We start from the raw sequence: 21,644 nt of genomic DNA on the forward strand, positions 1-21,644 counted from the left end.
TTTGAACAGGTAATTCTGGTACTGTTTGTTTTGTACATATGCAAGAGGTCCATCAGAGTGGGGTCTGACAATGCCCTGTATGTCAGGCATAGAGCTCTCCTCAAAAGCCCATAAGAGACAGAATATAGGGATAGGGCCTTGAGGCGGTCTGCATAGGAAATATTACTCACGCCCTGTATTCTTTTAGTGAGGAACCTCTGTGGATGCTCCAGTTGTTGGATATGCATAGTTATGTGCATACTAAAGGGAGCATTGTACTCAATGATATGTCTGATTAATGCCTAATACAGTGGAATAATGACTTCCTTGGACTTAGATGCCATACCTTTATTTATAAGTTGTGTAACACAGAATGATTTCTCATCACTGTAGACACATGATGATCAAAGGATAGATTGCTATCTATGTGTATCCCTAAGTCCCTGATTACTGAAGCAGCTCTAAGGAGTGTGTTGTCAATATGATAGTTATCAAGGATGGATAACTTCCCAAAGGATACTATTGTGCACTTCTTGGCATTTAGTTTTAGTCCATGACTCTGACACCAGTTGTTTCTCTGTGTCAGCCCCTTCTGGAGAACATTTGTGTCAGTGTGAGAATCAAAGACAGCCCCTAATTTGCAATCATCTGCAAATGTAGTCAGCCGGAGACCACTGACATTGGCCTTGAATTCTGAGAAGTAAATGCCAAAAAAGAACAGTCCAAGGACTGATCCCTGAGGGACTCCACTTGTGACTAATCTCTTTGTACAGATGGACTCCCCAATTCTAATTTCCTAGGTCCGGTCTGTGAGCCAGATGGCTATGTACCGGGTGACATACGAGTTTGCACCTAACCTCCTGAGTTTGTCAACAATACCAGAGTGGGTTATTGTGTCAAATGCCTTGACCAGGTCAACGTAGGCAGTATGAATGATTTTTCCCTCATCCGTTGCTTTGGAGACCTTCTCAAAGAAGTCCACCAGGTCGAGTAGGCATGATCTGCCCTTGACAAAACCAAACTGGGTTGGGTCCAGTGTCTGGAGGTTTACTATATCTCTGTTGATCATCTCCATGATAATTCTTTACATATGAGACTAGTGAGACTTATGGGTCTGTAGTTTCCAGGGTCTGTAGATGGCCCACCTTTGTGCAGAGGAATAACTGTTGCCTTTTTCCATTCAAGAGGCACGAAGCCTGTTTGGAGGCTAAAGTTAAATAGTAATTCTATAGGCCCTGATAGCTCATGTTTCATGCTATTTAGAAGGCATCCTGGGATACTGTCTGGGCCCACTGATGCAGTGTTCTTGGTCTTACAGAGACAGCATTAAGAACCTGTTCCCTAGTGTTAGTAGGGGGAGTTACATTTGATGACATTTCCTGACGGTAGGTTGAGGGGAAGAGAGGAGTAAAGTTGGAGCTGAATTTATCAGCCAGAAGGTTTGCTATTATCTTCTGGCTCAGTATAGCTGGCTCCACTTACAATGAGCTCTGCAAACAATTGTGTATTGCCTTTGAGGTTGCGGACATAGCTAAAGAATGCTTTGTGGTTGTCCTTGGCCTGGGATGCCAAACTTACCTCAAATTTGACTTTGGTAGACTTTATTTGCCCTCTGAGTTGTTTGTTTAGTTTGATGAGAGTGTTTTTATCCTGATGGGTGCTGCACATCCTACTTTTTGCCATGATTTTCTTCATCCTGTTACACATCCAATTGATTTTGTGGGTCTATGTTAAATATTTGAATGCTTAAATGTTCGAATCACTAAAGATCGATGTTTATTGATTGAACATTTAAATGTTCGAATATTTAAAAAAAATAAAAAAAAAAAATAAACTAAACTAAAAAAAAAAAAAAACTAAAGAGTGTAAGCATGGGGGCAATCCCCCCAGCACACCCCACAGCCCCCGCTACTTAAACATACCAACTCCAAGATCGCGTTACAGTGTAGGAAATGGGAAATTTTCCACTTCTGCACTGTAGCATATTAAAGTGCGATCTCGGAGTTGGTATATTTAAGTAGCGGGGGGTGTGCGGGGTGCAAGAGGGCTTGCCCCCCTAATTACACCCTTTACATTTTCTTTTTTTTTTTTTGTAAATATTAATTTTTTATATGTTCGAACATTTAATTGTTCGATCACTAAGGTTCGATCTTTAGTGGTTTGAACAATTAAGCGTTCGAACATACAACATAGACCCGATTTTGTGATTCCACCAGGGTGGCTTGTTTTTTGAGTTAGTTCTGTACTTCTTCCTGGTGGGTACAGCTGCCTCTATGCCGCTATTAACATGTTTGTACAGGGTTTCTGTGAACAGTTCTGCATAGGCAGAAGTGTTCTCAGGGTTTACAGGGGCTTGAAATTTTGCCAGGTTCTCACTTAATAGCAGGAGGTTAGTCTTGTCCCCGTTTAGCTGGGAGTCCAGGTTTTATTTTTACTTCAAAGGAGACCATTTTGTGGTCTGACCTTACCAGAGAAGGCATTACAGTAGGGGGTATGCAGCATTCTCTTATATTAGTGAGGACCAGATCCAATATGGTTGCACCTCTGGTTGGTGTATTTACTATCTGGTCCTGAGAGTTTGTGTTTACAAAATCCAGGAATGTCTGTGCATGTATGTTTGATGTTGTATAGGATTCCCATTTAATAGTGGGGTAATTAAAGTGACCAATGAATATGATATTGGGTTGGATGGTTAGTGTTTCTAATAAGTTTAAATACATGGTACGGGTTTCCTGGGTTATATAGGGGGTCCTATAACTTGCAAGGAAGTGGTACTGGATGTTTAATAAAAAAATGAAGCTGTAACTTTAACAGAGTATGCCTGGAAGTAAATAAAATATTGTTGTGATGAAAACTTGCTAAAGCAAAAATGTGTACTTTAATGTGTTTAAAATATTTTGTACCCAGGATGCAATTTACATACAACATCAGACTTTCAGCATGATCATGCGCAGTAGCAGAAAAGATCTGAAAGACTGCACTCGTATCAGTAAGCAAAATATCTAGAGTCCAAAGCTGTAATATAATGGAGGATGAACTACACAAACAGCAATCACAGTGACTTGAAGCAAAAGTGCATGAACCATCAGGGGAACGTGGCAGGAGAGGATAAAGAATTCATAGCCAGTTCTGGTTTGAAATTTATCACAATTCCAAACAAAGAATTTGCTTATAAATGTAGACATTCAGCATAGCCCTGTATGCTAAAAGAACAGCAACAAAAATATAATTTTAGAACAAGTAAAATAGCTAAAGCCCATGGCAACAGCAATTAGAATGTTACGAAACAAAACTTGATGAACTAGCGGCTGCATGGTGGTGGGAGGGGAATGGTATAGAACACACACACGAAGATACCAAAATGTCTAGATGAGCCTGTAATTTTAATCCAAAACATGCCTAAAAACAGCACCCAAAACATGATATTAATGAAAACTCAATTAAGGAATAAAATGTAGGCAATAATCTGGTTTAACAGTTATTGTTATTATAAAGACATAAATTGTTTAGACTTTCGGCATGATCCTTTGTAATTGAAGAAAAGCATCAGGAAGTTATAATTTTATACCAAACGTTATGAAATCTCGAGTTCAAAGCAGCAAAGTAAGATGCGGGTAATATATACTAATAGCAATTATGATGACCAAAAGTAAATCTGTATGAAACTACAGATGTATGAAACTACAGATGCGATGAGGAAGAGGATGAGATATAACACACAACTTTAAAGAGCAAACAAGACATTAGTAATAGTGCTATTAAGGCAGCATTTTGCCTGGTAATTCAAAAGGAATATGTTAAGTATATTTAAATTTTGGCTTAATAAAAAAGATGTGAAAACAGGTTGGATAAATTAAGTGCAATACAGTGCTTATACTCACACTGGGGGCATGTTGACAAATATATAAATCAAAAGTAAATATAAAAAAGATAGAAAGAGAGAACTTAGAAGTATACTCCTTTAGGAACACTGTCATAATGGAATATCAGCTCTCAGCTCGGAGTGTAGTAAAAGTTAATATTTTAATATTAAAAATGAGGATCTGATTAAAACTTTTTGAATATGCAGGATATTCAAAATGAATCACTAAACGTCTAAACTGTAAGTCACAGCTAAGAAATTGCTGCAGTGAGCTAAAACGGGATTTTCTGCTTTTTCTATTTTCTCAAAGTTCAGGAGAAACTTCTTTTGCACACACTATGAACATCCACTGACTAATGCATGTGTGTCAACCATGGAAACCATAAAGGCAAATCATGGATGCCTAGCTACAAGCTGAGACAAGAAGCAAAGTAAAATGAATTTTCAGCAAACTACCCTATTTAAGAAAGAATTTGCAAAACAGCATTTAACCTACCCCTTTATCAATGCAAAGGAGGGACAACAGCAAAGGTGCATTAAAGAACAGTAGTGAAAAAAAGAAAGTATACAAGAAAATAAGAAGTTATGTACCTACCATAACGTTCCATGTTAGTTGTCTTCTTCTCACCTTCTTTCTTGCTGGATGGGCTCGAGAGCTAATTCCACGAGGCTCCCCTATATCCCACAATGCTGGCGGTAACTACTCAGATCTCGTTTGATAGCTACAATCCTAGTCTCCATAGAATGAAACCCACCTCAAACAATCGGAAAGGCAGACCTCAGTAAAGATAGAAGAGGTGGGAGAAAGTGGGAAGAAAAATTCCAGTCGGTCTGTCCAGGCTTGGGAGAAGGAAGAAAGAAGGCGAGAAGAAGACAACTAACATGGTTCATTCTTGCTGGATGGGACTCTTGAGAACAGTGGAACCAAATTTGGCACGGCTTCTAGAAACCATGTCCAATTTATAATGTGAAATGAATGTATGAGGAGAAGCCCAGGTGGCTTCCGCACAAATTGAATCTATTGGCAACCTGTCCTGAAAAGCTACGGATGTAGCTAATGCCCTAGCTGAATGAGCTCTAGGTCTTGAGGGTAGTTTTTGATGTCTGATCTCATAGATGAAGGTAATTGTAGAAGGTGAGCCATCTAGAAAGGGATACTTTAGTGACTGGACGGCCCAATTTACCTTCCGCATATGACAGAAACAATTGATCAGATTTCCTGAATTGTTTAGTCCTGTCTAAGTAATATCTAAGTTGGCGATGAACATCCAAAAAATGTAGCTTTTGTTCCGACCTATTTGAATAGTTAGGAGATCAATAATTTGGTTTAGGTTAATTTGAGAAGAAATTTTAGGCAAAAAGGATGGATTAGTACGGAGGGATACCCTGTCTTTGTGAAAAACTAAGTAAGGAGGACGACTGCACAGAGCATGGAGTTGAATACTCTAAGTTATAGCTACCAGAAAAAGTGTCTTCCAAGAAAGCAACTTCAGAGAACAGCCAGTTCGAAGGGGAAGAATTAAAGATGCCAGAACCAAGTTCAAATCCCATTGTCTTTGATTGGAGGTTTGAGAAGAAATACACCCTTAAGAAGGCTTTACAGAGTTTGTGAGCCATGATGCTGGACTCTGAAACACCAACATGAAAATTTGATATGGCAGCCAATTGAACTCTAATGGTTGATGCAGAAGATCCTAAATGAAAGAGTTCTGCTAGAAAGTCTAAAATAGACTGGATAGGTGCAGTAAAGGGATCTATGTTTTTCGATGATGCCCAAAGGCTACTATAAATCTTCTATCAAGATATCTCGGACTGAGCGAGATATTGAGAGGTTTAGACAGCTGACCCGATTGATGGGTGATCAGATCTGGTACTGGGTCCAGATGCCAAGGCTGCTCCAAAAGGTAACAATGAAAAACCATATCTGTCGAGACCAGTAAGGGGCAATGAGGATCATTGTCACGCTTTCTGAATTAGTTGAGGTATCAGTGGAAAGGGGAAAGGCATACAGAAGTCGCTCTGGTGGGATGGCCTGGTGGCTGGCCCCATCTTAGGAATACTTCTTCTAGAACTGACTTCTTTAGAGACCCAATTTGTCTGCAATAACGTTGGATTTCCGGAATATGCGTTGCTATCAAAAGTCTGAGTGCTTCTATGATCTGGTACCGCCTTGTTTGTTGATGTACCACACTACGGACATGTTGTCCGTTTGAATTGCAATAGTCCCTGTGGGAAGAGAGTCGTGAAGGGCTTGCAACGCTAAAAGCACTGCTCTCATCTCTAAGACATTTATGTGCAAGTGGCACTCGAAAGGTTGCCACGTGCCCTGGACTGTCTTGCCCTGATAATGCCCCAGGCATCTGTTGTCAACGTGGCAACTGGGGGGGGAAGAGTGAAGGGTCTTCCTCGGAGAAGTTGAGGTGATGTGATCCACTAAGACAGTTGATTCTTGCATGCTTGAGTTATCAATATGGTATGGGACATCAAGAGTTGTTGAAAGGACCATTGAGTAAACAGCATCCATTGGAGGATCCTCATGTGAAAGTGAGCTAAGGGGAGAAGGGGAATAGCTGCTGCCATGAGTCCTAGTACCTTCAACACCAGTCTGGCTTTGACTTTGACACATTGTAAGAGAAGGGACACTTGGTTCCGAATGTCTGACACCCTCTGCTCTGTGAGTCTGGCTGAAAGAGTCCGTGTATCTAAGGTGGCCTATAAAATAATAGACTGACAAGGCGACAAGGCAGATTTAAATTTATTGAAATGCCTAGAGCTTGGCAAGATTGGATGGTGAAGTCCCTGGATAGGAGAAGCTGATGTCTGGTGGTGGCAGTAAGGAGCCAGTCGTCCAGATACGGAAACACCTGGAATCCTTGACGTCTCAAGTGAGCCGCGACCACTGCCATGCATTTGGTGAACACACGGGGGCTGTAGTGAGACCAAAGGGCAGGGCCCTGAACTGGTAGTGACTGGCTCCCAGCCTGAAGCGGAGATATCTCCTGGAGCGTCTGTTCATTTTGATGTGGTCGTCCTGAAGATCTATCGAGCACATCCAATTGTCCTGACCAAGAAGGGTAGAATGGACTGTAGCGTGACCATCCGAATTTCGTTTTTGACAAACTTGTTTAAGTAGCTGAGATCCAGTATGGGTCTCCAGTCCGGTACCAAAAAGAATTTGGAGTAGATTCGGATCCTTGCTGGTCTGCCGGGACTGATTGGATGACTCTTTTGATAGCAGCTTTGAAATTTCTAATGCTGCTTGTTCCCTTAGACCGGTGGAACATCTGGAAGGGATCTTTTGTTGGGTTGGAATGTGAATGAAGGGAATTTTGTAACCCGCGGATATGATGGACTGTGCCCATTTGTCTTGAGTAAGGGAAAGTCAGGCTTTTGGGTACAGTGATAACCTTCCCGACTGCCTCGGTGGACAGCCGGGCAGCCCCTCAGGGGTGCTGAAAGGGTTTGTCAGAGAACATTTCTCTGCTACCCTGGTTTTGGACCTCCTCTGCCTCTAGGGGCGTCTATTATTATTCCCCTCTGCCTCTAGAAGGGAATCGGCCTTGTGCGTCAGATGAGACTCCCTGGGATTGTTTGCGGAACCACATCTTTCCTCTCCTTTGACCTTTGGGATAGGGTCTAGAAGGGGTAGAAAAATGGATTCCTACAGCAGAGAGAGTCTTAACTTCTACCTCACACCTGGTCAATGTATCCTTCACCTGTGGACCAAACAAGGATGATCCATCAAAGGGAGAATTGGTGAAGGACGCCTTGAAAGGGTCCAAAGTTGCATAGCCGCATCCAGGCATGCCGTCGTAAGGCAACACCTGTGCGCCCCATCTGCTGCGTATGAGACCAGCCGCATGGAGGAGTTAACGATGGAATTTAGGGTTGCCAACTGGGAGTTCATTGTGTCTTTGAACCCCTCAGCTGTAGGATCCTTCATCAGTTCACCCATATCCTTGAGTAAATCTCTTTGGAGACGAATGAAGTGGCATAAGTAGTTCAGCGACCGCATTGAAAAGGTCGCTGACGAGAACATCCGCTTGCCGTACCTGTCCATGGTCCTAGATTCCTTATTAGGAGGATGGACAGGAACGATCAGCTAACTCCTTCTTTGTGGCGCAGCCACCACCATGGCATCAACAGGGACACCTTTGGATAAAAACTCTTTGGGGCAGTAATAAATTTGGATGGTCTCCTCGGGTGGGTTCCACTGAGTCAGGAGCCGTCCAAGCCTTCCTTGCCACCACTTCCATAAGGGGGTCAAAGGGAGGGGACACCCAGGAGGTAGAAGGGCGAGAACCAAACGCCTCAAGATACACTGACTCATCCTCCGAAGGATTAAGGGATGGCCAGTTCCCCCTCTGTTTCAGGATCTCAAGGATGTCAGCAAAGGAGACATCCTCAGAGATCGAGTTCCTCTAAGTCAGTGTCAGAGGTGATAGACTCAGGGGAGTCAATGTGCTTCCTCTTGCACTGCCTCTTCCTTGGGGGATCTCCTGCAGGGTCAGGAGAGGCCTCGGAAGAGTAGGAAATTCCCAATGGGGAACCTTGAGGAGTTGGCTCTCTGGTCTGGGACAAGGGGTGAGTAGAAATCACCGCAGGCACTGTAGATGGAGGGGCTGAAGGAGCTGACTGTGGGGAAGAACCTGGTTCTAGCACATGACCTCGAGGCACCCCTGTCAGGCAGGGCCCGAGGCCCGGACCTCCCGGCACCGACAGAGATGGAGCTGAACTGGACAAGGGTCCGATGCCGATTCCTCCAAAGAGGAGATCGGCCGAATGGAAGGTATCGGATCCGCTTTGGCTCAGTCGGAGGAGGAATGTATTGGGGAACGGGAATAGCCACTGACTGGTGAGTCGGGCTATGTAGCATTTGGGCCAGTGCCGAGAAGTCTACTCACCACCCTTTGCAAATCATGGTCTGATAACCTGGAAGACCGAGAGGAATGAGTTTTGTGACTTCGTTCCGAAAGGAGAGGGGATCCTGGTGCCGAGTGCACGGATCTGATAGAGGGGGACCTGGACCTCTTTATCAGCCTCGGCTCCAGCGCCGAGGTAACAGCATGAGGCTTAGAAACATCGGCTCCAGTCGGCAGGAGCCGACTGCTTGGAAGTTTGAAGGCTTCCCGACACAGACTGAGTCAGGGGGCCTTCAGGCTTTAATAAGCCCCGCAAGATAAGTTTATTCTTGCGTTCCTGCAGGACTCTAGGGCTAAACCCATGACAAAAAGCACAAGAGTCCTGCAGGTGCAAGGCAATACACACAAGAAGTGTGACTGCCTGTCAGAGACATTTTGTGACAGCACGAGTCACACTTCTTGAAGCCTGAGACCTTGTCTTTAGACATAGTGAAAAAAGAGAGGCTAACACACACAAACACAATCCAGACACTCTCTACAGAAAAAATATTAAAATAATTATTAATGTTAATACAAAAAACGCACACACACAAGCCCCTACAACACTAATCTAATAAGGGACTAGGGTAAGGGAAGGGCCGAAAGCCTAGAACAAGGGTAAAAAGGGAAGGGGGCTCGACAAATAGGGGTCGATATATCTAAAAGTTAAAATTAAACTAAAGGATATGTATTAGAACTAAAAGGGGGGTTATTAGCAGTACCTAAAAGTAAAATTGAACTAACCTGCCTGAGCCGGTAGAAAAGCGCACCTCATCAGCTATAGCGGCAAACGAGATCTGGGTAGTTACCGCCTAGCATTATGGGATATAGGGGAGCCTCGAGCCGGTGGAATTAGCTCTCGAGCTTTAGTATTAGCTGAGGATCGGCTCCGAACCCATCCAGCAAGAATGAAGGCGAGATTGACAACTTAACATTAGATATTTTAAGAGTGGTGTGTAAGGATAGTTTTTTCACATGCTGCACATGTGGAACTTTAGGCACTACTCCTAGTATATGAATAGACAAGCAAAATGTTATAAAAGGAACATAGGAATTGTATGACTTGGACACAGGATAATAATATAAAATAAAGACTTCTGTAAAGAACACAATAGCACCACAAAGGCAAAAATAAGACTAACAAACTGTTAGACCACTTACACGACACAGTAATGTCAACCACACATTTTACAAATGTGAATAAGTACATCTTGTAAACAGTGAAAAACCTAAAAGTCTTAACTAACTGAACAGGCAAGTGGTTACATATCATTTTCAGTAAAGTTTGAATGTGAAACACTTGTAAAAATAACATTTGCTTTTTTGTAATCAGCTATATAAAAACGAAGATTAGCTGGAAAAAACAAAAAAATGAATGCCACTTTTAACCATAAAACTGGCAAAATACAAGGAAATGTCTTGCTAATTTATGTTCTATAAGGATGCCTGCAAAAAGCTTCAGTTGACAGCTTTGCAAAGCAAAGAATGGCTTAGTCTTGGCAGTTTTAAAGATAACAATACATTCAAACTTTAATAATGTAAATTAATCTACAAGAATAAGAAAAATATTTTGTGAAGTGCTTGCAGTGCCCTTTCTATTGTGAAGAATTACTCTGCATTGCTTCCACAACAAGTTGAAAGAAAATATCCTTATCATCATCTAGTAGGTTTGTAGAATCATACGTTTCAGGAAAATCCTTGAGATGATAATATGTCGATTCAAAGTCATCCAGTTTTTCTTTCACTGATGCAATTTAATTTATAATATAGCATTAAAACTACTGTCCTCAACTGTCGAAATCCTTGTCTCAGACATACCAACCCTAGAGAGTAACTCAGACAAAGTCATACTGCTACCACTCAACCATACAGACATTTTCTCCACAGCTACCAGTAATGGCCGTAATGCTTCTTTCACCAAAAGAATGACCACTATCAGTAGTGGACTTTGAAACAGATAATTTCTCTCTGTCTCTCTCTTCTGAAGCTTTCAGCCTTTTTGGTTTAGTTTCTTTTCCTGGTGTTGAAACTGAAGACATTTGTCTTTGAAACTTGAGACTCCAAGTTTGATAGACATGCAGATAAAAAGACAGACTGAAAGTTTGCTGAAATCTGCAGAATCCTAAAAGAAATAAAATAGCTACAAATCCCCAGGAAGGGAGGACCAATACCACCTTATAGAAACATCAACAAATATGAAGAGACTATTTAAATTCACGAGTAATAAAAGTAAAGACTGAGTAGTAATCAAGGCACACACAAATGTGTCAGAAGTTCTCAATATCTGTACATATTTGAAGGGTTAGAAATGTTGGTTGAGAATGGACCAAACATGAAAGTGAATTTACAACTCCTTTGAGCTGGTATACATTGACAAATGCTCTGCATGCCCAGTCTTTCATATTAGTAAGACTGCCAGGTTCTTTAAAAAATGTATATGCATATATAAAGCTAACGTAAATAGTGCATTATATAAACACACAATCACATGTATTGGTAATAAAAAGTTTCTGTTTGGTATTCTCAGATTATTCATAAAGATCCAAAAGTAGAAGCATGGGTGACCAAAACTGAATACATAGAACTCTACTGGCTATTACGGCTGAAGGCCACTAGCTTTCCAGATATACGTGAACACTTATCGATCAATCCTGTACTGAATTTGAGTGCTACCAAACTGTAAATATTGTTCAATTTTAATTGTATTACAGGTTGCAACTGCAACACATATATGTTTATTATGTATGAAGCTTTTCTCCACGGGCCTGCGCTGAAAATGGGCTCAAACCCAGACGGACCATCCCGGTCAACAAATGTAAAATAAATAAATAATATATTAATATAAAGATATTTTTGCAGACTAACACCACTTTTTTATACTTGTTTTTTAAATTCTAATTTTTAATTTTTTATGACTATTTATTCCTGGGAACTTCACTTCAAAATGCAATTTTATGTGTATATTACAAAACAGGGTTCGAGATGGTTTCAATTAATTGTGTAATTTGCATCACATGATTATACACTGGGGATATTTAAAGACAGTACTTGACTTCTATAGTTCTGATGAAGTCCCTTGAATTTTCAGCAGGAGGAAAGAGCATTGTATGCTGATTAATTTGTGCTCAGCTTGTTTTACTGAAGAGAATCTTTAAAGCTCCATATAATTGTACACCATCTCTAGCTATCTTGGTGTCTCTGGTGGTTGTGGCTCTGGAAATATTCTATTTCTGGTTATTGGTTTTGAAATACCTTTACTAATAATCCAATCAGGAAATGCAAAGTATCTTTTTCAAAGTTGGTTGTGTTTTGAGATTGGTTAAATAAGTGAGTTTTTGCGATGGCTGTATTATTTCTTACAATAAAGGTGAGTAGGTGACCACTTTGATTGCCAGCCACTAGAACTAATCTTAGCTGGGGCATTTATGAGGATGCAGTCCAGGGTACCTTGCCTGTTGCTGTTTCTGTTATATCCTATTGGGGTGTTTATAAGAAGTTAAACTCACAGAAGGTGATGTTTTTGCCAGAGGATCCATTTTTTACTGTTAGCCATTCAATATTAATGCCTCCCAGTATGATGGTTTCTTGACAAATATTAGTGGAAACCCTTCACAGGAGTTCCTTAGCTGTCAATATTTCTTCCTTGGGCATGTAAAAGTTATTGTTATACATTTGTGAGTGTTTATTTTTAGACTAATAATCAGGATTTCAGCACTTCTAATAATTGGTGGCACATGGATGAATAGAGATGTTGAGTGTCTGTTTATATACTGTAGCTACCCCATCTGCTTTTTAAATTTTTTCTAGTCTAAGGGTGTTATACACTGAAGGAACCACTTCTTCATCATGAATTTCCTGCTTTAGCCATTATTTCTGTATCTATGATTATGTCCGGTAGGTGATGGGCATCCGGGCATGTACCTCACAGACTTTGTTAGACACTTCAGAGATTGCTATGGAACAGGAGTAATTCAATATAATTTGCTGGGTGTGGTAGTAATGTTGCACAGGATGGTGGTTGGAAATGGGGTCCTGAATTAGGATGGACATCACCTGAGAGTAATAGTTTTAGAATTTGGAGCTGTTGAGTGAGTAACCACTTACATTTGGATTTTAATATAACGGACGTAGCATAATTTGGCTTGTGAGTGAGTTGGGGGAAGTTTACTTTTGAACAGGTGGATGAAAAAAGAGTGAATAAGGTGGGGGCCATGCAGACATATTTGTGTTTGTAATCAGTGTGGAGGTTTTTTGAGAGGTAGAGGAAGGTATATGCCTATACTAAGGAAAGCTGTGTAGGAAAGATAAGTGTGCAAGTGCAGTTAGAAGTGATAGTAATATATTTAGGTTAACATGTTGTAGGAGAAAAAGAAGACAAGACTAGACTAGGGCAGAGAGTAGGTTTGCCGATGATTGGTTGAGTGAGAAAAGAGTTTATGTAAGTAAGGGGAGGGGAGTCAGAAGATTTGGGCTAAGAAAGGAAAAGAATGCAATTGACTGGATTTAGATTTTTACTGGCTGGCAGCAGAATGTATGTTGTACATGCAGTTATTTTTCCAGCTCATCTACAAAACCTTTTGACCAGAAAATGATCATGTTTAATCAAACTGTAACTGTTAAGGCCACTAAAATAAATGAGACCCCCAGGAGACTGTATCCTCAGACTTAAAGAAAAGAGTATTAACACATCACTGCTGCTACAATAAAAAGCTTTTATTTTGTCAAAAAAGTTCCACTTTGGGCATTTGAAAAGGTGGCAACCCTCAGCACTACACATGAACTGGCGGATGGGCAAACCTATCATCATCTGCCAACTCCATCATGTACCCAAGCCACTAACACAGCTTGGTCCTCCTAGGCTACAGTCATGTCATGGCATCATTCACTTATGCTACCAGAACTGCCTTTATTATGAAGGGCCTTAAACTAGTCTTTAAATGGTTAGGCTGTGGTCAGCCACAGCTTGTAGGCTATTACTTTTATTTTGTGAACACATAACTATATGTTTAAAAATCTAGGCAGTAGTCCTTAAACTGATCATGTGGGAGTCGGTAGCGGCCTGCGGCTCTAAAGTAGCGGGCATTAGGGGCTGCGAAAGCACCTCACTGAGAACTGGTGACTGGCTTAGGAGAAGCTTCGTCGGTTTTGGGCCTCGGTTGTCTATCTCTCTCCTTTTCCTTGCGTTTTTTGTGAACTCCGGTAGTCAGATGGCTATCCGACGACATTTCTGAATAATTAAACCGGCGTCCAAAATAGTTTAAAGCAAAATCGTACCGATGCTTAATAGTGCGTTGGTTAAATCTAGCACAAAACCGACAACCAGAAACGTTGTGATCAGGGCCTAGGCAAGGAATACAGTAAGAATGAAAGTTCTCATGAGGTATTTGCTTACCACAAGAAATACAATTATTTACTTTTTCTGACATCGGTCTGGAGCAAGAAAAAAGTTTCCCCAACCGGATACTTAGCTTTATGGAAGATTTCGGATCTGAAACTGGAACACGAAAATCTCAGGAGTAGGCCGACCGGCACTTGCAAAATGCTTCTGCTTCGGGCACCGTGCAGCAAGAAAGACTGAAGAAAATGGCATTGGCCGCATCTTTTATACCCCTGACGACCTGACGTCAGGGAAGGGGCGACAGCAGCCGACGCAGGACCCAAGACTTTGGAATTCAGGCCGACTGAGGGCAACCTGCCAACAGGATTACCCCAAATGTAATGACTGCAACAGTGAAACACGAAGAACATGTACAGTATATTTGAGGATACTTCCTTGTTTTTATTTCAGCTGAAGTTATCCACAATAGTAAAAAAACATTTCAACATAAGTCATACAAAGTAAATACACATTACAAATAATGACAGCATTTAACACTGTTTTTCACCATCATTATTTATTTTAACTGTACCTTTTCTTTGGCTCTGAGCTGATCAAACATTTCCTCAATCTCAAGCTTCCATCCTTTCTGTAATGAGTGGAAGGAGTCTTGAGGCATCTCATAAAAGCCCGACTCTTCAATGGCAGTCAGTTGGTCCAGAATGTTGCTGAAGGATGGCCGACAATGAGGCTCTGCACTCCAGCAATCTAAGTGAAGGGATATCATAAGTACATGAACGGCTTATCAGAAATGCATAACCCACAGCTATGAAAGTTTAATACAGTACACAGAGTACATACTGATTCATTGTTATGTATGAAAAACCATACAATACACAGCAACCTCCTTTTGGTTCAATGCCTAAAACATCACGTACACTGGACAAAATAATGAAACAGCACAGGAAGCTGACCAAAGCAATGGCTTGATTCACAAACACACTCACAAAAAATAAACAGCAGAAGTATTTCCTGTTTACTGAATGAAAGTTGTTTTAATGGGTTATTACTCATTTCTTTCTGACAACATTCCTCCGATTACAAACCGCTATTTCAAAACGTTTTTCAGTTTCAAAATCAGGAAGTGCTCACTGTGGCATCTACAGCTGCACTGTAAATGTTTAAGTAAACATCTAGGAGGACACTAACAGCAACCAAGTTCAACCAGTTATTCAGTCTCTTAAGAGCAGTCCAGTAGTTAAATTAACTCATCAGAATTAGACAGGTGTACAATGTGTGTAACAGTACACATAAATACCACTGAAGAAGCATGAAGTACCTCAACAGGGATTTGAAAATAGATACTTTAGAAAACTGCTCCAGCTATACTACCAGCTGTGGCCTAAGGTGACAGTGGCCAGCTTTCCATTGCAAAATCCAGTTGTTACACAAATAATTATGCACTGCAGCCCAATCTACACAAGTAATTACATGCAACAATCACACAGGTATAGTGTGCACAAAAAAAAATACATACATTTTGCTAAAGCAGAATTAACGAGTTCAGCCTTGTACTTTATCTGATATGCAGTTTTGGAATTTGTTATGTTACTTAGGCAGGAAAGACAGCATAAATCACGGGAGCTGCCTTCCCCCAAACTAAACTGTATGTTAGACTGCAATGTCACTATCAGTAAGTTTTTCATTTGCAGGCCACCGATATCACACTGGAAATTAGCTGTTTTGGGTAAGACAGTTTCAACTATATCTACCATCCATACAATGGAATACCATTCTGCTTATACTAGCAGCTTCACAGTCTTGTCTGGCTCAAATATGTAATGACTTGGGTAGCCACTGACTTCATCAGTGAGAAAGGTTTACGCTCAAAGGAAAGTACACATTGTAGCAGTCTTGGTGCTGCAGCTGATAGAGTGATGGATATGACATTCCAAATGGCTTTCATTTTCAATCTTTAACTGATTTGCTTAAAAATACGCATCTAACAAACATTACAATACTTAAATTACATAATATGAATTGGAAGGAATAAAAATCACACTATGAATTGGAACTGACTAAAAGTAAAATAAAGATATCCCTGAATTAATACAATGACTCCCTGATATCACTGATAGCTATACGCCAAAAAAAAAAAAAAAAGATGGAATTAAGGAACCTCCAAAACAAGGTTTCAGTACTCCATGCCCAAGTCAAGAAAGGCTGCCAATTCCACAGGAAAGGTGCTAGGCAGGCAAATATCAGGCCAAATCCTGGATATGACCATTTGCCCCACACCCAATGACTTGAGCTCCCAAAGAAGAGAGAAAGACAAAAGCTCTTGCAAACTGATGGGATACAGACTATGAATGGCATGGTACCTTAAAAATTTAAATTTTAAAAACTGACTTTACCACAACAGCAAACCAGGTGTACTATGGTTGGTGTGTGAAGCACAACAGTACCCTGGCGATATAATTCAGTACCCTCCGAATAGTTAGCAGTACGTCCAACGTACAGCACAGTTTATTTATCGCAGCTAAATGAAACCAGTGCATAAATCACTGCGGACAAGTTCTAGAGATGGAATTCAATGCTTTATCCTGGAAATGTTCTTCAGATAGTAGTAGAATGATCTGAAAACTGCTGACACTTGATCTTTCAGTGACAATGAGCTACCAGTCATCTCTGCCAGGTAACATAACTATGTCAGAAAATCAGACTTATTCTTGCCATAAAAGATGAAAAGTGAGAGGCCATTGATGGATGTACAATGGCATGCACCAGAGCAGCCTCAGTCTTTCAAGGACTAATTATCTCAACTGGATTCCAGTCCACCCATGTTTTTAGCCTTGAAGTAGTCTTCAAGGCTGATGTAATCCAACACATAGGAGAACACTGTATGGGATGTTTTTTGCAGAACATCACACCTTCTCCTGAGAGGCAGACATGCACAGAGAGGCATCACCAAAATTACATTGACAATAAATACCTATCCTACTTGTGACATAAGCACCATGAATAGCAAAAGTGGTACTCCACATGCACGTGCGTAGCTAGCAAGAAAATTAACACCTGAAGCCACACACTAGGAGCAACCAAGAGACAAACCACTTGAGTACTATGCCTAAAACATCACAGTAGGTGAACAGATAGCTAATCTGAAAATCATGATCTATGGTGTAAAATGCTTTAGGGTATTGAGGAGGGCAAAGAATATACATCTTTGAGTCTTCATCAAAAAAAGCTCAATCATTACATTAATGACGTTGTACACCAGACTGGTATGAATCACTGAAATTAAGGGACTTTAAATATATACAACAACACTTTCTCAATCACCTTACTAATAAAAAGAAGGTGAGAGAATGGAAGGGGAATCAGCCAAACTTGAAAGACCTAAAGATGGCTTCTCATGACAGGGATAACTAGATGACAAGAACCTAGTCATGAAAGAGGCTCAAAAATTAGAAAACTCACTGCGCCCACAGACTTGAGATGAGATTTAAAAGCTTATTGTACTAGGATCCAACATGAAATAAATAAAACATAAGCCCTTCACAATGTACCAGATTCATTAATGCCCACACTGAGTGTACATGATCTGTATTTAAGAACATCCCTATCACATTTTTGTGCTTTCTAGTCATTCGGAAAGATTACACTAAGTGTACATGTGCTCTACACTTTGTGGTAACCTTTATGAATCCCCCTTGATATTTAAGGCCACAAGAAAATCAGTAGGAAAACTAAAATTAGGAGGAAGAAGGTGTGAGTTGTGCTTGTCCTGTCTTCTGTTCACTCAGAACGGTGTATACTTAATGTAGGTGTTAATGAATCACAGGGAAATGTATACAACCTCATCAAAGTCAACATAAGAAAACAGCCCAACAAAATTTGAAGCTGTCTGTGGTCAGATCTATAATACAGTCTGGAAGAGTCTTACAGAAAAGCATGCCTCATGTCAGCAGTCTTAGCAACAAAAAACTTGTGCAGTATCCTCACCCTTGAAGGATGAAAATGCTTTATGAGCAGGCCATCCTATCAACTACACAAAAAACACAGCTGATGAGTAGAAGCTGCATAGATTTCACTGGATAAGAACACTGACATCTCAAATGAAAAATCTAAGTGATAATCAGCATATTCTTAAATCCCTGATATTGGTCTTTGATCAGGTGATTCACCATTCAAGTTTGCTTCATCCTGCAACTGCCTAAACAGCTTCTGGAACTCACTGTCAAATCAAGGTTCAAGGGCCCAAATAGGTAAAGGATGGGAGGGAGGTTGTTATAATGGTTAAGGTGTTTATCTTATAGACACAGGGTTTTATTTTCACATGGGGTAACTGGCTAGGCTTAAAATGGCCCACAAGGCCAATTAGCCTAATACCAATCTATGAACCTATGAACCTAAATACAAGCAACTACATCACGCTGTGCCTGTTTGCAAATCTACACATTCTGTTACAAAATCACAGCTCTGGAAAACAGAAACACTTCTGTGTGATAATAGCAACTACTCACCTACACTGAAAAAGTCCTGTCCTCACAGTGACCTGGTTAAAACTTGAGTGTAGAGTTATAGATATTGTTTTAAAAAAATAGTTGTGTTATTTAAAATTTCGATGGAAAGGGTTGTTGAGTGTCACAACATAAGTACTTTGTAAAAGGTTCATAGGTTGGTACTAGGCTATCGGCCCTAGGATCTATACAAGCCTAGCCATAAAGTACAGTTGTGTACACTTACCATAAATGTAGATGTTCAAGTGTATTCACTGTTGCAGTCATTACATTTGGGTAATCTGCTGGCAGGTTGTCCTCAGTCGGACTGAATTCCAAAGTCTTGGGTCCTGAGTCAGTTGCTGTCTTCTCTTCCATGACATCAGGTAGTCAGGGGTGTAAAACATGCAGCCGATGCCATTTTCTTTAGTTTTTCTTGCCCCCGATGTCAGGTGCCCCCAAAAAGGTAGCAAAAATATATATATATCTATATATACAAGCAACAATAAAAACTTTAGCTTCATCTACAAGCAAATACACCACACAGGTTGTAGAAGATAGATAAGGAAAGATAAACTGCAGAATGACAGGGGGATGGCAGGAGGGTAACCTGGACTGCAACAGTGAATACACTCGAACATCTACATTTATGGTAAGTGTACACAACTGTACTATGTTCTTCGTGTTTCACTGTTGCGGTCATTACATTTGGGTAGAATCCCAAAGCTATGGTTGGGAGGCTGGAGCTAAATAGCATTAGGTGCGGCTATAAGGCCCTGCAGAACTGCAGTGGAAAAGCCTGCCCTGGACTTAGAGTAGAGAGGCAAATGATAATGCTTTGTAAAGGTGTGAACAGAACTTCAAGTAGCAGCCTCTAGAATGTCTTTGGTTGGTACTCATCTGAGAAAGGCTGCTGAAGTAGCTGCAGCTCTGGTGGAATGAAACCTAATGCCCTTGGGCACAGGTTTACCATGGTGTAAGTAGCAGAAACGGATGCAGTGGCTTATCCACTTTGAAACTGTCTGCTTTGAAATAGCCTTTCCTTCTGATCCTGCAGCATATGACACTAGTAATTGCTCAGTTTTTCTTAGAGCTTTAGTCCTGCTCAAGTAGAATCTTAGCTGTCTGTGTATGTCCAAGGAATGCAGAATTCTCTCCCCCTTGTTCTGCGGATTTGGATAAAAAGTTGGCAGGTGAATTGTTTGGTTAAGAGCCACACTGAAAGCCACATTAGGCATAAACGTAGGATTTGTTCTCAGAGACACCCTGTCTGGGTAAAATATGATAAAAGGCTCTACAGCCATGAGGGCCTGTAGCTCTGAAACTCTTCTTGCTGAAGTAATTGCTAGTAGCAGAGCTGTTTTCCATGACAAGAACTTTATATCAGCGGAAGCAGCTGGCTCAAATGGTGGCAGGGTGAGCTTTTCCAACACATAATTGAGGTCCCATGTAGGTAATCTTCTAGGAGGCCTTAAATTTTTGGCTGCTCTAAGATCCTGCTTTAGTAAAGGATGAGAAAAGATTGGTGGCGCTCTATTGTAATGAGCCGAAATGGCAGAGGCATGGATTTTGATTGATGAGAAAGATAGGCCTTTGTCAAGCATCTCAGTTAAGTATTGTAATATCTGAGGAATATTTGGTTCTGCTGTATCCGTTCCTTGTGCTCGATTCCAAGCACAGAATCTCTTCCATTTGTCAGCATAAGATTTTCTAGTACTAGGCCTTCTGGCTTCCAAAATGACATCCATCACAGCTTTACTGAGAGGTGTTGTTTGTATAACTACATGATCAGCCATGCTGCCAGGTTCAATGTCTGTAGTTGATTATGCAGGATCTGATTGTTTTGCTGGGACAGTAGTTGAGGTCTTTGAGGTAGGGTCCAAGCCGGGTATTGAGACAAGTTCCTTAGGATTGGGTACCAGTACTGAAGGGGCCAGTCTGGGGCAATTAGTATCATCTTTGGGGTCTCTTGTCTGACTTTTAGGAGGACCTTGGGGAGAAGAGGCAGAGGAGGAAAGGCGTAAACTGATAGGTTTTCCCAACTGAAGGATAGGGCGTCCACTTTCCATGCTTGTCTGTGATAAGTCCTTGTGCAGAATCTTTTCAATTGATAATTTTGAGGAGAGGCAAATAGATCCATGTCTGGGCTCCCTCATTTCTCTATTATCATGCTGAAGACTTGTGGATTTTGTTTCCATTCGTGAGGATCCATAAGGTTTCTGCTTAAATTGTCTGCCAGTGTACTTTGTTCTCCTGGCAGGAATTGAGCTTGAAGATGTATTTGGTAGGTCAAAGCTGTGTCCCACAGTGCCATGGATAATCTGCAAAGGGGGTATGAGTGTGTGCCCCCTTGCTTGTTTATATACCACATGACTGTAGTGCTGTCTGTCTTTATCAGTAGTTGTCCAGGATGAAGTAAGTCCTTGAAGGCTGATAGGGCATTTTGAACAGCTAGCATCTCTTTCTGGTTGTTATGCAGATGCATTTGTTTTGGGGTCCATATGCCCTGAATGCATCTTCCTGCCATGTGGGCCCCCCAGGCATAATCCGATGCGTCTGTTGTTAAGGTTTGGCTGGCAGGGGGTGGAGTGAAGGCCCGAACCATGTTTTGGTGACATGCCTTCGCCCACCATAGAAACTCCTGTTGTAGGCAGGGTATGAGAGGAATCATTGCTTCCAGACTGCGAGAATGTTGACTCCATTAACTTTTCAGGTACCACTGAAGCTTCCTCATATGCAGTCTTGCATATGGAATCAGTAGGATGCAGGATGCCATGAAGCCCAGAGCCTGCAGAATCTGTCATGCAGATAACTGGATCTTTGTTGCCATCAGTAAGGAGTCAGTTGCCTTTGCTTGTCTGGCAAGAGGTAAGCCATCTGGGCAGTTGTATTCAAGCTTGCACCCAGGAATGTTATCTTTTGAGAGGGTAACAGTTGTGATTTCTTTTCATTTATTGTGTACCCTAGGCATGTTAGAAGCCTTTTCACAAATGCCAGGTGTCGAAGAATAATGTCCTTGTTCTCTGCTTGAATGAGACAGTCGTCTAAGTAAGGATATATTTGTATACTTTTTTGTCTGCAAA

The 21,644-nt window shown here is 41.1% G+C and overlaps 1 protein-coding gene across 1 annotated transcript in view; it reads right to left on the bottom strand.

Annotated features, from left to right (window-relative positions):
• The window catches only part of MAP3K9 (mitogen-activated protein kinase kinase kinase 9), a 1,255,777-nt gene that overhangs the window by 556,662 nt on the left and 677,471 nt on the right, over nt 1-21,644 (bottom strand). The window contains exon 5 of the mRNA XM_044073971.1: nt 14,652-14,827. Within this exon, the coding sequence (XP_043929906.1) occupies nt 14,652-14,827 (176 nt within the window). The remainder of the gene's footprint in view (nt 1-14,651; nt 14,828-21,644) is intronic.

The sequence above is a fragment of the Protopterus annectens genome, chromosome 6.part0 (assembly GCF_019279795.1).
Source record: "Protopterus annectens isolate FY-2018-M chromosome 6.part0, PAN1.0, whole genome shotgun sequence".
Classification (NCBI taxonomy): domain Eukaryota; kingdom Metazoa; phylum Chordata; order Ceratodontiformes; family Protopteridae; genus Protopterus; species Protopterus annectens.